Source organism: Rattus rattus, chromosome 4 (genome assembly GCF_011064425.1).
Source record: "Rattus rattus isolate New Zealand chromosome 4, Rrattus_CSIRO_v1, whole genome shotgun sequence".
Lineage (NCBI taxonomy): Eukaryota > Metazoa > Chordata > Mammalia > Rodentia > Muridae > Rattus > Rattus rattus.
In genome coordinates, this window is record NC_046157.1 from 57,264,615 (window position 1) to 57,280,702 (window position 16,088).

The window sequence follows — 16,088 nt, forward strand, 5'->3', positions numbered from 1 at the left end:
CTTTACCCTCTTACTACACACGCACTCTTTATTCTAAAACTGATTCACAGAAGCCATGACATATAGTAGTAGTACTCTTCATTCTTAATTTTTTGATGTTTTGAATTGGAATAGAATTATATCAATTCGCCCATTTCCTTTCTCCGGCCCCTCTCAGTATCCCTCCCTCAATCCCCTTCCATGCTACCCCAGCCTTAAGTTAGTAGAATCTCTTTCAAATCCAAAACAAATACTACGGCCACCATTTTTTTTATGTTATAAGGCCGAGCGTCACAAACGATCCAGGTGCTACTTGCTAAGCCTGTATTCCGTGGCCCATTCAAGTCATCCTATTAAAAACAACGGCATGACTTTCAGGCTTTTGAAAATAGTTTCGCTAAGACCAGGTTTCTCCCATGTGAGCCCTCAGTTGAAATCGTCAGGCTAAAGTTTATGGCTTCCTCCAGCTGTCCTGGCTTCTCAAAATGGATTTGCTGGGCTTGAGTGCAGAGTGAGGCTCTCCGGTCTTGGTGATGGTGGTGTCATTGCTCCGAGTGTAGTAGGATCTAAAACTCTCCTGGTATTTGCCACCTGTCTTGGTGCCAAGCACAGGTCAGCCTCTCTGGCTTCCCAGGAAGGAAGTGACAGCCTCTGTGTTTACTGGGTGCTTGAATGAGGCGGCTCCGTGTTCTCGCTGACTTGGAGAATCTGAAGACGCTTCCCCCAAACGCTGCCACGTTTAAATCAATCGGCTACGTGTCTTGAATCTTTGCCCTACACGAGAAGAAAAGATTAATTTCCATATTACGAAATTGTAAAAGGTTTTAAGCGCTTTTCCTTCCAGTGAGGCTGATAAAGGTGTGAATTTGTAAACTGAGCTGGGTTAATGAGCCAGGGTTAATTAATGTTTACCACAGTGGGAAGATGAAAAGAGGTGCATAAATGTGCAGCAACGCAGATCGTTTTTCAATTTATTGTTGAAGCTTACGGTGTGCATGAGCAAGGACTGCATAAAGCGCATGCGTGTTTCAGAGGGATACTGATGCGCTGTGGTAATTATGAGGAGTAGACTTCCAAGTGAATTAATTACACGTTCCTCCATACGCTCGCACACTAATAGTGTTTATTTAGTTGAACTATTTGCAGAGCTGGGTGAGGTGAGGGGAAGCTAACTGTGTGGGCATGAAAACAGCATTTTAAAGTAACCTTTAAAAAAAATTAAGTAAACACATTTCTAGGCTCGTGTATTTTCAAGAGAGGCCAAAGAATCTTAGGCGAAGTCCTGTATTAAAACTGGGAAGTACAGAAATTAGAAGCCGTTTGAAAAGAGTGGAATATAATCTCCTATGAACTGGGTAGATAGCCCCCAGTGTTGGGAGTTTAGGGCCGGGTTCCAGGACTCTCCCATTCCAGGAATTCCCAAATTCATAGATGCTCAAACTCCTTATATGAACAGTTTATATTTGTATAGAACCTATGCACATCTTCTTGTGTCCTGCTCATAATACCTGATTCATAGTCAACAGTCACTACCCTGTATTGTTTTAAAAACAGAACGGTAAAAGCCCTACTTGTGTTTAATACACATACGGTGAGTCTTTCCCAAACACTTTTGATCCGAGGGCTGGAGAATTGACTTAGTAGGTAACGTACTGGTTGTGAATGAATGAGGATCTGAGTTCCGATCCCCAGTGCCATGGAGAAGCAGGAATGACACATGCATCTAGAATCTTGTCTGAGGAACAGGGCAAGCCAGTGCTTGTGAGGGTCCTTTCTGTGAGCCCTGAGTTCTCTGTGTGAAGAGATTGAGTTAGTTATTTCTGGCGCTGGTCTGGAAATACTGACAAATGAGTATCAATGAGCTCACCATTACGTAGCTTGATTGTCCTGGTTCCAGCTCACTTACAGTGATTCCTTCCCACTCTTCGCCTCTGTCACTGTGGGCGCCTTCCTGAAGACAGGTAGATTCCATCCCCTGCCCAACCCTCAGTGCTTACTTAGTACTTGCTATTTCCAGGTTGGGACGATATCTTACTTTTTCTGTTGCTATGATAAAGTCCCCTGACCAGAGCAGCTTAGGGGGGAAAAGTTTCATCTCAGCTTACAGTTCAAGGACACAATTCATCAAGGCAGGGCAGTCATGCCAGCCGGAGAATGAGGGAGCTGGTCACATGACACACACGGTGAGGAAGCGGAGGGTGGCGAGTGGTCAGGTTCAGGTTAACTTCCTTCTTAGGCCCAGCAGAGAAAGGTGTTGCCTGAATTTAGGGTAGGTCTACCCTCTGTTAACCTAATGAAAAAAGAACTCATCCTGGAAGCTAACTTAATCTAAATAATCTGAGACTTGTTTCCTTGGTAATTCCAGAGCCTATCAAGTTGACGGCAGTATTCCTCAGTCTCCCTGTGCAGTGTTAAGGGACCCTGTGAATAGGTTTCTGCGGGAGAGAAAGGGCCATTGCCACAGCTAGGACTGCTCGCTGGAAAGCAAGATTGTGTTGAAGGCAAACAGGCCAGCGTACAGAAGAGTATACTGGATGTGTTTAGGGTTTTTTAAATATGCATACATTAGCATTTAAAATGAGCCATCATGCCTACAGAGACATATTGTGTGTAGGGAAGTCGTCCATGCTCCATTGTGATGATTTGTGTATGTAGGCACATTTTCCACACTGACCCCCTATTTATCAGCATATCTTTTAGGGTCTCTCCGTGAAGTTGTCTACAGATATGGGAATCTTCCTTTCTACCGGGACCTCACCATTTTTCGACCCATTTTTCTCACCCTCCTGAACACAGTAGGCTGGCAGTCACACATCACTTGGAATCCATTGCACTGAGCTCTCTTCCTAGCACAGCAGCGCGATTCCCACTCTGTTCCTCTGCTGCGGTCTTATGCAGGCCAGGCAGAGTTCTCTTCCGAGTTTGAGGGAGAGCACTTGTGAGCTGGGGCCACTGCCTAGCTACATTTATGTTAGCGCAGCACAGGACCCCGCTATAAGGGACAATAGTCACGGAAACCACACCAAGAGCTCCTATTGAAGAGCTGTCTACAGCTAACTGCACAGCTACAAACAGCAGTCCCATGGCCATGACAACATAGTCACCCTCTCCTTCAGCCTCTTGTGTGTTTGAAGACTCACACCGTTCCACACCGTTGCAGAAATCCAAAGCTGAGTCAGTCATGGCTGTGTAAGTGACTCACTCACCTCAAAGAAAACCTCGTCCATTCGTAAGGGCCTGGTACTCTGTAGATGTAATGAGGCTGGTTTCCCTTCTATTAGCTGTCTCAGAGGTGGCTTGGAGCTCAAGAGGGGAGGAAAGAAACCCAGGTAACGATACCCAGAACACCCTACAGGAGCCTAGGAAGAACTAGGGGACTCTGTGCCCTACCAGGCTGCAGCCTGATTCTATGAAATAGATACAAGTGAAAACTTCATTTTAAATTAGTTTTTCAAAATAGTCGGTGATGCTAGTATAAATATGCTGACCTTTGATTTTTAAGCAATTATACATCAATACCAAGTATGCCCAAAGAGCCTTCCAGTAAACTGAAAATTAAGGACTGCGTGCAGAATCTAACTGCAAAGAATTATCTATCCCCCATGAGTCCGTATTTGTGTGTCCCCAAACCTAATAAACCCGTATTGCCGGTAATGCCTCAGTCGTCTCAAAGACGGCGTTCTCCATGGCCACGGCCATAAAAATTGAAGAAGAAAATGAGGGCCGAAGAACAGCTGCCCGGCCTGTGGTTTAAAGTGAAAACATCGCTAATGCCCTTAGCCCTTCTGGCTTTACTTTTTCGTTTATTTACTTGTTTATTCGTTCATTTATTCATTTACTTTGCACTGAACGAATCGTTACTCCGTCATTAGTCCCACCTGTCTCCTTCCTGCGAGAATATGGCAGGGTCACAGTGGTCACAGAGGTTAAGCTTCAGTAGCAGCATGGAGAGAATCCCACGGAATGATTGCATCGAGAATCCTTTGCCTTAGCCCTAACAGTGCACATCTCAACTGCCCAGGGCAACCGGAGTCCCTGGATCCCCAGAATGTGAAGAAACAGTTTCTTGGGGTTGAAGATTGTCTGGAAGAATTGTTCTGTGATAGTCGCTATATAAAGACCACACTTGGGTTTTTTTTTTTTTGCAAAAGCTGCATAGTTTACATCTGCATGTGTTAAGAGCCCTACGACGCCATTTCCCTAACAACTGACTAGAGGACGACACCCACTTTTATAAAGACTGGCACCTATTAGACAGTGTCTCCCCATACAGTCCAGGTTGGCCCTAAGCTCCTGATTCCTGGCCTTCCCCCTCCCGAGTGCTAGGATTACAGTCGTGGGTCACCATACCTGGGAAATACCCATTAAAAAAAAAGTAAGTTAAAGGCTATAATGATTTCTTACTGGTATATTTTTCACCATGTGATTCATTTTCAAAGCAAGCACATTCATATAATTTATATGTATGAGAATTAGAACTTTAGCTCACAAAACTTTCTTTCAAAGACCAGTGCCGTAGTGTGTAAACTGGGCAGTCAGCGTGTCTTAGTCAGGGTTCCTATCCTGCACAAACATCATGACCAAGAAGCAAGTTGGGGAGGAAAGGGTTTATTCAGCTTACACTTCCATATTGTTGTTCATCACCAAAGGAAGTCAGGACTGGAACTCAAGCAGGACAGGAAGCAGGAGCTGATGCAGAGGCCATGGAAGGATGTTTCTTACTGGCTTGCTTCCCCTGGCTTGCTCAGCTTGCTCTCTTATAGAACCCAAGACCACCAGCCCAGGGATGGCATCACCCACAATGGGCTGGGTCCTCCCCACTTGATCACTAATTGAGAAAATGCCTTACAGCTGGGTTCAGGGAGGCATTTCCACAACTGAGGCTCCTTTTTCTGTGATAACTCCAGCTTGTATTAAGTTGACACACAGAACCAGCCGTTACACAGTGCATCCGGTTGCTGACATCCCGGGGGAATTAAGACCCCCTGAAGTGGTTGGAAATAAGATCAGGACCTTGGCACAAGTTCCATAAATAAACAGGGGAAGGAAAGCTTTTTAATCCTCTCGCCAAGGCCAAGGAGCCTGGCTGTGTTTTCATCTTGATTTCTGGCTAATGCAGTTGATAGAACCGAGTCTGTTTGATGTAGGAATTTGAAAGCCACAAGGAAACTCCTCTTCAAGGTAAAGGCACTTCTTCAGAAAGTTCAGTCTAGACCAGACGATATGTCAGGAAAATGTCACTTGCAGTAAGGAATATTTTTCACAAGTGATGTACAGCCTTGTGTGAATTCACCCTAGGGACAGTTGCCTGTCATAAGTGGACCAAGCACACCCCCACTTGAAACTCTGTGGCCAGGAAACTTGTAAATAAAAGTAAACCTCGGTTTAGACGTAAGTCTGAACTTAGACCCTGGGCAATTCTCAGAGATGGATAGTGTAGCTCAAAGTATAAGAGCTGCCCTAATTTTCTGGACGTTGAGGTAAAGTAGGTTTGTGGGAGCTCGTTGCTATATGATGATATCTATAGATGTCTCCCCCTCATCCCCCTCCCGCTGCTTGGGAAACAGTCCTACAGTGCTAATTCCCTCTCAGCCATTGAGGTAACCTGCTCACTCCACTTCACTGGGCACAAAAAAGGATATTTGGTGGTCAGAGCGCAACTCAAATTCAGATTGATTGACTTCCTTCAAATGTGAAGTAGGGTACTGGAGTGTAGTGGGAGTTCCCATGGCAACCAAACAGACCCCACTTGGATTGGTTACTTTTCTCCTCGCAGGGACATCATGTAAGAAATAATTTGAAGGAGGAAGGGGTTGGGTTTGGCTTCCAGTTTGAGGTGATATAGCCCATCATGAAGGGGAAGACATGGTGTCAGGGGGCCACTGTTCACATTGCAAACCGTTCATATGCAAAGTCAGGAAGCAGAGAGGGAACAGGAAGAAAGACTGGGCTACAAAGTCCCCACCCTCAGGTGCTGACTTCCTTCTTCTGTGAGGCTTTACCTCCAAAAGTGCCAGCAAACTTCCCTGACAGCACCAGGGATAAACCAAGTGTTCGAATTCCTGAGGCGGTGGGGGATCTTCCACATTCAGACAGCAATTCACACAGCATTTCATGAGATGGACGTTTGAAGAAGTGAAAGACAGTGAGTGTTCGCGGGGAAAACCCGACCGCTGCTGGGAATGGCTCATGCAAACAAAAATGCTGGACAGCAGCTTCAGGCACTGTCACCTGGCTTTGCCGCTCTACCCCCGCGAAGCCTCACCTTCAACCTCTTTTACCTTAGTTTATTCTTTTGGTAGAAAAATAATAATCACTGAGATGATCTCTTTCTAAATAGCGTGAACATTTTCATAGGCTGATGAGAGGATTGCATCAGAAACCGAGGCACCAGGTTTCAGTTATAATGTCAGTTCTGCTACTCAATATGTATGTATCTACGCATTGTTTATTTTGAGACATAATCTCACTCCATACGTAACGATGGCTGGGAACTCACTACATATCCAGGCTGGCGTCGAACATACAATCCTCCAGTTTCAGCCTCCTGAGTGCTAGTATCACAAGCGTGTGCTAGCATGTTTTGCTTGTTAATTTTAAACCTCCTCAGAATGGACGTTTGTGCATTCTGTTCTCAATGGGGGTTGCTATGGGAACCAAATGATCCAGTGAGTAGTTATGAAGGCCATAGATGTGGACAGTGTCAGGCGGGTAGAGGGTCTTTGTTGTTTTCAAGATGCTATAGCAGGACTCAAGTTCTTGGTAGCCCTGCCATGGCACTGGAGATAGCTATGGTTTATACATAGTCAGAGCGTATATGGTAACCATAGGAAGACTCGGTTTGGTATGTCCCCCGCAGTCCAGCATCCCTATTAGCTGCTGCTTCATGGAGCCAAGCTAAGTCTGTCCAGGCAGGCTGGTCTGCAAAGTGTCCACACGCATTAATATTCCTCCTTTCTGGGAAGAGTCATTAATGAAGTGTGGCCTGGTACTTTCTTGGGTTTACATTCTTATTCTCGGGGACTAGGAAGCATCAACCTTCTTCCCCAAAACCTCTGGGCTTCCCCTTCCTGCTCAATAAATGATTTCGCAAAGAAGGAAATCATGGCTATTTTCAGTTTTTCTGGGCCATCCTGGTGCAGAAATGTGGCCTTGAATGTTAGCTTTGAAGTCTGAGATTTTTCTGGAGGCGTCCTGTGTTGTTATAAAATTATATTAAATGGTTTTCTTTTATCCCCACTAGATCCGGCACCATGATGCCCTAAGATATCTGGTAGATATCTTGCCAGAAACACACATCCCAACTCTGTGGCATCCCAGTGTCTCTGCTGCCACACATTCTCCAAAATTCAATTCTCCACAGGAAAGAACACACAATACAATAACCTCTGATCCAATTGATAAGATATAATTGCCCACCTCAACATATATCCCTTAAGAATATTCGTAACAACCTGTAAAGGTACAGCGTGGAATCTTAACATCAGCCTCCATGTTCTCTTGGTGCCTTCCCTGCTGTCTCCGCCAGTGTCCTCCTCTTCCCTCAAACGTTTCTCCCGCCACCTACCTTCTCGTCCAATGACAGGCCTCATTCTATCTTGTACCTGCCTCACCTGCGTGATGACATCACCCCACAGTCCTGGACGGTGCGTCTTCTCCTGGTGATGGTGCTTCCTAGCTGCTCTTTGACGTTCTCTCTGCAGACTGGTCTGTCTGTGATGACAGGAACTGAAGCCCCTACAGTGATGCTCGTGCGTGTCTTGTGGCTCTAGTTCTCTCAGACTCCACCACAAGTGACAACTGTCACAAATGAGTCCTCTAATTATGCAGATTTACTACCCTACATCCAAGGAGTGGAAGGGACACTAGGATTCTGCATTTCTTTTCTCTTTCTGAGACAAAATTTTACTGTGCAACCGGGGAGATCCTCAAACTTGCTCTGTACCCTAGGTAAGCCCTATACTTGAAATCCTCCTGCTTCAGACTCCCAAGTGCTGGGATTAAAAGCTTTAGGACACATGCCGTAATTCTGTACTTCCCACAAGATGCCCAATGGACACCTACGGCTTGAGCTCCAGTTTGCATGACAGAATTTAAGGGACAGAGCTCCAGAGACTGTCACCCAGCCACCTGGAGTCTTGTGACTAAGGAACACAGCCTTAAGGAGTTTCAGAAGCCACAGGGACATTAATAACAGCATCACACTAATAGTCTGAGCCAAGAGTTAGACATGCACAAGCTCTGGTTGGGAAATTAAATCTGATCTCATAGTTCTAATATGGGCAAAATGCCTAGAATGGATGGTGGCTGATTTATAGTGCAGCCTTTGATGGGAAACATTACAGCCCCACTTCCAGGGCACCTGGAGGCCGAGGGGCAGTGAATGCAGTGTGGGGAGCAGCCGGCAGATATATAAAAGCTTAAAACCGTTTTTAGGAGAATCCCATGTTAAACAAAATTAAAAAGAAAGTCCCATTTTGATAGAGGTCAGAGATCGGTATTGTTTCACAAGGATCAGAATTAAGACAGTTATAATGTCAATAAAGTTTCAGTTCTAGGAAAAAAAAAAAAAAAAAAAAAAAAAAAAAAAAAAAAAAACAGGGAAAGCCTGACCAACCATTGGCTCAGTGGTCTCTAAACCAGGTCCTTCATGACCTTGTTAGACAAGGCTAAGGTAACTCCTCATTTATATGAAAACTAAAAAATCCTTAGTACGTCCAGGATACGGAAGGCACCAGTCAGTAATTAATTACCAGTAACTATGAAGCTTGTAGAAAGATTGACTCAATGACTATAAATTTTATTTTTTAAAAAACTTGAAATGTACCCCTTAAGATTTGGAAAATTACTTGGCTGATGTGTCATTTAATAGTTACAAGGAGACAGTGCGGTGGAATATGTAGGATTCCTGTGTTCCCTCCTCCCGCAGACCTTTTTCAGGGCCGTTTCCCTAAGAAACAAATAATCATGAACATCTTTTCTGTCCACAAAGACAAAACAAAAAGTTTGAAATCATTTGAAGATGAATCACTGTGACTCTGGTTTGATGTTGCTTTCCTTGAAGTATCTTGAATGTTTTCCACAATAGCTAAGTGGTGGCGCTCGCCCTCCCCTCCCCCACCCCACCTTCCTGTTTACTCTAAGCTTGGTTTGCCTACATAAATCAAAGCATTTCTGAAAGAGGAAGGTGATAGGGTTCACTCTGTGTGTGTGTGTGTGTGTGTGTGTGTGTGTGTGTGTGTGTGTGTGTGTGTGTGTGTGTGAATTTGAATTCACGCCCATTACAGGAACCATAAGTGAAAAATTGCCATCACTGGGCTTAATTAAATATTCCTGCTTTAACCTTCAAAAACTCAAGGGTCTGGGTATTACAGACGATTCTTCGCTGCAGAAGTAACTGATGTAATGTTAGCTGATAACAAGTCGCTGTCCAGGAGAAAAGGGAATCTTGGGACAATGAATGTTGTCTCTTAGCTTAATATAGCTATTGGCAAGCTTAGATATTTAAAGGCTTCAGTGATCTTCAATATAGGCCATCAAATTGGGATAAAATATTAAATTAATTCAAATAAAAGTATAACCTGTCAGCGCTAGGCCAGCGCAGTAGAAAATGGCTTCTTGTGGGTTTGCCTCACGACGGGATCAAAGCTCAGAACGGGCAGTGAAACAGTCACTCTGGTCCCTGCTCTGTGGGTCACAGGCACAATGGCCCAGTGCCAGTGCATTTTCCAGTGGTAAAACCCTGAGCTCTTAATCACAAAGTAGCCGGATGTCTTGAACATTTTACGATCACAAAGTAGAGTCCTACCGTGGTAATGGTAATCCTGTCGAATTTATCCAGCGCTCTGCCCTTAGGAGCATACCGAGTCCCTTGTTCCAAATGACATAGCCGGAAGTGGTTATTTTTAAATTTTCTATGTTAAATTGAGGTAATAATATGGATCCCTGCTACTTGTGCTAAGGGGTTTTTCTCTCAACTGAACATGTTGCTTTTCTTGAATATTTCAACTTTTCACATAAATTTCCTAGTAGGTGTTTTGTGTTTGTTTTGAGGGGATTTCGGTGATTTTTTTAAATATGTATCGGCATTTTGCCTGTACATCATGTGTGTGTGTGTGTGTGTGTCTGCTATTGGAGACAATGTCCACTGTGTAGGGCTAATGCAGTTACAAGTCAACGTCTCCAGATGCAAGGCTTATGGTTGATCTGCTCTCTCAAGTCAGCACTCTCAGGATGACAACCCACCCTGTGCGGTATCACCGCTCAAGAGCTATGCTGGAGACAGGAAGGAGTTGTAACTCACAAGGCTGAAGATATGCGGGGGGCAGGGGCGGGAAGCCCTAGGAACACTGAGCGGCCCTAGTGTCTTGAATTAACTCGATACACAATGGGGACTCATTGAAATGGGGAGGAGTCATGCCTTAGTATCTAGGAAAGATCTAGGGAAGGCAGTCAAATGCAGATTGGTAAGGAGAGCAGAAACCAGTCAGTTCATATTGCATTAACAATATCTGAGCTCTCAACGATGTGTTGGTAGACTCCTGTAATCTTAGAATTGGGCCATGGAGGGTGACTGGTTCATCTATGTAGAGTTTGAGGCTAGCCTGGACTCTGTGAGATGTGAGACTCTTGTCTTCAACTAAAACAACAACAGCAAACAGCCAGTAGCTATGCCTAGGTAATTTATAAAAATGAACATTTGTTTCTCACAGTCAGAACTCAAGCTTCCCTCATTCAGAGTGGTGACTTATACTGTACCTTCCAGAGAGACCAAGCCCTACTCCATTCATAGCAATGAGAGCCTTCACCTAATCCCATCCGCAAACCCCGCACAACCCAGTGTATTGTTACTTCACTGGGGAATAAATTTAAGGGACATTCATATTGTAGCAGGCAGTAAGTCCTCAGCTATGATTATCAAGTAAAACCGGCGGGAGGTCACAGAACAGGGAGAGGATTCAGAATTAGACATCCCAATGTTGTCAGTCGTGTTAAGTATGTGTCATGGACAGTTCTGAGGCCCTAACTAGCATGGGAAGGCAGGAGGGAGAAGAGAACCAAGTCTGTAGTCCAAGAGGAAGGCTCCAGGTCTTATACCCTCCACATCCTCAGAATATGTAGAATAAAAGAAGAGTCAGTCATGAAGAAATATCATTTCAATGCTGTCACATGAAGGAGATCTTTACATTTTCAAGCATGGGTGACATTTTCGAAGGGGAAAGTTGTAGAAAGAAATGTAAAAAGAAAATGTTGAGGACACGGAGCTTGCTTAGTTTTCTTCCTTTCTCTCTTCTTTCTTTCTAAGGAGGGGGCCGACATGTTGAGGCATTATGGGGAAACAGCCAGACAATGAAAGATTTCAAAGCCCAGGAAGTGCATGGTACTAAAGGCCACAGAGACCTCGAGCAGCCAAGAGCTCCCTCCCAGCTGGGTTTTTGCCTCTCAAGGTGGACGTGTGGGCACCAATAATTATTCCAGACTATCTTGACTTCAGGGTAGTAAATGCTAACCAGTCAAAGCATAAGATTTATATAAAAGAAATGCCCACTTAATTTATTAAATCAGATGTTGGCCAAGTTATTGGCCATTACCTTGACTTGATAAGACAGGAAAAAGTCTAGCAGAAGTCTAACGAGGGCCTTTTATCTGTGTGGGAAAGGTCATTGCACGCATCAAATATTGAATTTTAGATCAGTGCCACGCTGAGTAGGTATATATTATAACTCAAATTAGACTTCAAAAGGACTAATTTGCTAGGGGTTCTATCATTTAAAATAATCTCCTGTAATAAAACTGACTCTACAGGAAGATATTAATCGTGTACTTTAATGCTGTCCCTTTAAATTGTTTTAATGGGTACACATTTGAGCGGAATTTTAATTTTTCCAGTAAGTTCGCTTTTTTTGTCCACTTAAAAGAGAATTTAAAGGATGATAGTAAAATGTTCCAAGTCGAATATAAATCCAGATTTAATTTTCTTTATTTTCTTCAGCATAGATATATTAACTGGTGAATGGCTTAAAATATAATTCAGTAAACTGTTTGACACAGGCATGACTAGTGACACACTTAATTAACCAAATATTAATACCATAAGATCAGTGGGCCTCTGATTTTTAAGAAGCTATAACTAAACTCTCAGGTGAGTTTTTTGTAAGATAATAGGAGAGTTGCAAATCATCTGGGTTTTTGGGGGGTGGGGTTTTGGTGATGGTGGCAGTGGCAGCTACACTCATTATAATATATTCTATTTTTCCTTTTCCCCAGTAAAGTCTATTTTAATAATGGAAGGAAGGATGGGAGGATTTTTCACTGGACTCTCAGGTCTTTAGGTAGATCAGCTATATTCCATAAGGTTGGGGTTTTTTAGGCGGGGGGAATAGAAGCTACAGAAAAGAAAGTCAGGACCTTTTATCTCGGCTCACATGTGTGATGCTGGGAGGCAGAGATAGAAGCTTAGCCCAGAGAATTAGCATCCTCCAGTGTCCACAGGAGTTACCTTGAAGGACTAAGTGCGTGTTTTTAGCCCCTGCTGCATCTGGGGAAGGCAGCTGTTTTCAGAGCCAAGGGGATGACTGAACGGAGCAGGCTCACCCACCCACGTGTTCACAGAAGGTGGGCGTGGACGATATATCTCGGTTCCCAGACTGCACCCTGCCTACTTCCATGCCCTGCTGTTAGCACTCCATCCCGGTACCACATCGCAGCATGCTGTAGATTCCTTCATGACCACCGGATACATGGGGAGACTGTGGAAAGGAAAGGGCAGTTACTCCTCCGGGTCTTCACCTCCAGAAGAGGGGATCAGCAGCAGGGTCATCCCACTGCCAGTCTCCACAGGCCCAAAGCAGCCCATCTGGACAGTTGCTGGCTGTGACTTTCCTTAAGGTGCTTAGTTTTGACATGGCAGGTGCTGCCAAGTGACGCCTCAGTCACACATAGCACATAGTAGGAATTGCTGATGAAGCTTACGTTGGCCGTTGTAAACACACATTAACCGAGGACGCCTTGGTTTTCCTTAGACGAGCTGCTTCAGAAGGAGCAGAACTACTCCGACGACGTCTTAGCCAACATGATCAGTGAGCCCAGAATCAGTTACGGCAACGACGCTCTCATGCCTTCTTTGACTGAAACGAAGACCACTGTGGAGCTCCTTCCTGTGAACGGCGAATTCAGCCTGGATGATCTCCAACCGTGGCATCCTTTTGGGGTGGACTCTGTGCCAGCCAATACAGAAAATGAAGGTAAGAGTCCCTAGCTAGAGCCAAAAGCCTTCTGGGGTGTGTGTGTGTGTGTGTGTGTGTGTGTGTGTGTGTCTGTGTGTGTGTCTGTGTGTGTGTCTGTGTGTGTGTCTGTGTGTGTGTGTGTGTGTGTGTGTGTCTGTGTGTGTGTGTGTGTGTGTGTGTCTGTGTGTCTGTGTGTGTGTCTGTGTGTGTGTGTGTGTGTGTGTGTGTCTGTGTCTGTGTGTGTGTGTCTGTGTGTGTCTGTGTCTGTGTGTGTGTGTCTGTGTCTGTGTGTGTGTCTGTGTCTGTGTGTCTGTGTCTGTGTGTGTGTGTGTGTGTGTGTGTGTGTCTGTGTGTCTGTGTGTCTGTCTGTGTGTGTCTGTGTGTGTGTGTGTGTGTGTGTCTGTGTGTCTGTGTGTGTGTGTGTGTGTGTGTGTCTGTGTGTGTGTGTGTCTGTGTGTGTGTGTGTCTGTCTGTGTGTGTGTCTGTGTGTGTGTGTGTGTGTGTGTGTGTCTGTGTGTGTGTGTGTGTGTCTGTGTGTGTGTGTCTGTGTGTGTGTGTCTGTGTGTGTGTCTGTGTGTGTGTCTGTGTGTGTGTGTCTGTGTGTGTGTGTGTCTGTGTGTGTGTGTGTGTGTGTGTGTCTGTGTGTCTGTGTGTGTCTGTGTGTGTGTGTCTGTGTGTGTGTGTGTCTGTGTGTGTCTGTGTGTCTGTGTCTGTGTGTCTGTGTGTGTCTATGTCTGTGTGTGTGTCTGCACGCACGTGTGCTTTATACTAGATTGACAAACCCTGCCTCAGTTTCTAAGGTGGAGAACAATCAAGACAGACACTTGCCCTCTGCACACATATACACAAAGTAAGAACAATACCTAAGTTGTTTCCCCCATTCTTAAAATAAAAGTAGGTAATGAAACACATAGCAAGTCATGTATTCCTGGGGGGCGGGGGTTGGGAGGGGGCAAATAGAGTCAGAGAACTAGAGAGGCACAGCCTTGGACTCCCAGAAACCCACCTGCCTCTGCCTCCCGTGTGCCGGAATTTAAGAGACCTGGAAATAATTATTTAAAAACACTCTCACTGAGAAGTATCTTATTGCTTCCATGAAATTGATTTGATTTGACTTGCAATTCTCACCTTTGCCCAGAATGTCCACCTTTAATGAAAAGGGTGACCAAATTAAGGGCAGACAGTTTGATCCCCCAGAGAGAAGCTCTGACAGGGCCTCGTACAGTGAAGTAGACCAACGCTGAAATAATCTTCCTCAGCAGTGGGTTCTCACATGAGAGAACGTAATGAATGCAGAAGTAGAGTGAATGAAGCAAGCTTGCTTCAGAACTAAAGCAGTATCACGCTAAACGATTTCTCGACGGATGAATTTGCACACGTGGGCGATGAAGTTCTTCCACAGGGACTTAGAAGTACCTGTTTAGGAAACGGCATCTTTTAGTTTGTTTTGCCATTTTGCCTTGTTCCTTGTGCAAATTGCAAGCACACAAATTACCTTGATTTCTTGAAAGTAAGAATGCTTTCCAACAAGGCAACAGGGTCTGCCTGGGATTTTCCTCACAGTGTAAAAGCACTGAAGACACAGGGTGAGTTTTTTGTTTTGTTGGGTTTTGGTTTGTTCGTTTGATTTGGGTGTTTGTGGTTCTTTTTTTGAAGCAAGATCTCTCTTTGTAGCTCTGGCTATCCTGGAACTCACTTGTAGTCCAAGCTGGCCTCGAACTCAGAGCTCTGCCTGCCTCTGCTAGACTTAAGGGTGTGTGCCACCATGTCTGGTGAGTGAGCAGTTTTTGAAAACAGACTGCAGAAATCATTGTGTAGGCTTTCGTCACAGCATAACAACCCGATTTGTTTCTTCAACCTGGAAAACAAAGGCAACTTATAGGCATGATTATATTAAATACTATCAGTTGAAACATCAACATCATTTGTGGGGTAGAAATAACTGACTTTCCCACTTGTTAAAATTATCCTAACAAAACGAAACAAAGCCAGAAAAAATAGGTCATTTGATTTTCTCTGCCTCGTGGTATTATATAGGTACATTTGGGGCCTTACTGTCATTGTTGCCCCCTTCATAATCTCTAATGAGATGGGTATGTAAAAACTGTACAGTCTCATTTTCTAAGCCCAGTGCTCACAAGGCTGGCTCTTAATAGTAATAGCTCATACTGTGACATGAGCCTTAGGAAACAATGTATGTGTGTATGCACATGTGTGGACACGCCACACACCTACCCACTGATACTCTAGAGTATTGCCAAGATATCCAGGCAAAACTTTGATTTAAGTGAGTCTGGATATATGCTCAACGTTCAGGATAATAGTGCCCAGGTTTCATCTAACACGGGCATCCTTGTTAAAGATGTGCTATTGGGGCCGGGGCGATCAATTAGTAAACTGTTTTGGACTTACAAGCATGAAGACCTGTGTTTAAGCCCCACAGTCTATGTACAAAGCTAGGCATGGTGGCTCTGGGAAGGTAGAGAGATAGACCCCTCAGGCACACTTCCCAGCCAGCCTAGCCTACTTGGTAAGTTCTTTCTCAGAGACCTTGTGATGGATGGCTCTTGAGTCATAGCACCTGGGGTTGATCTCTGGCCTCCATACACATGTACAGGCATAACACACACACACACACACACACACACACACACACACGCACACGCACACGTACACACACACCTGCTAATAATTAACAGCAGAGTGCCATATTCCAGTAACAGGCGAGATCAGGAACATAGTCAATACAAGGGTTTATCTACAACATGGGTGCCGTCTATTCAGTCTGCAACACCAGCCTAACTTTATATCCCAGGGGACATGAGTCTTTATTTTCTCCAAGTCTTGAGGGATGGGTCTCACCTTTATTAGTCCCAGTACCCC

The 16,088-nt window shown here is 44.6% G+C and overlaps 1 protein-coding gene across 9 annotated transcripts in view; it reads left to right on the plus strand.

The window, feature by feature from the left end:
* App (amyloid beta precursor protein) overlaps positions 1-16,088 on the plus strand; it is a 218,774-nt gene that overhangs the window by 182,145 nt on the left and 20,541 nt on the right. For all 9 annotated transcript variants that reach the window (XM_032900488.1, XM_032900490.1, XM_032900492.1 and 6 more), the window contains one exon: positions 13,002-13,223. In XM_032900488.1, coding sequence (XP_032756379.1) covers positions 13,002-13,223 — 222 coding nt within the window. The remainder of the gene's footprint in view (positions 1-13,001; positions 13,224-16,088) is intronic.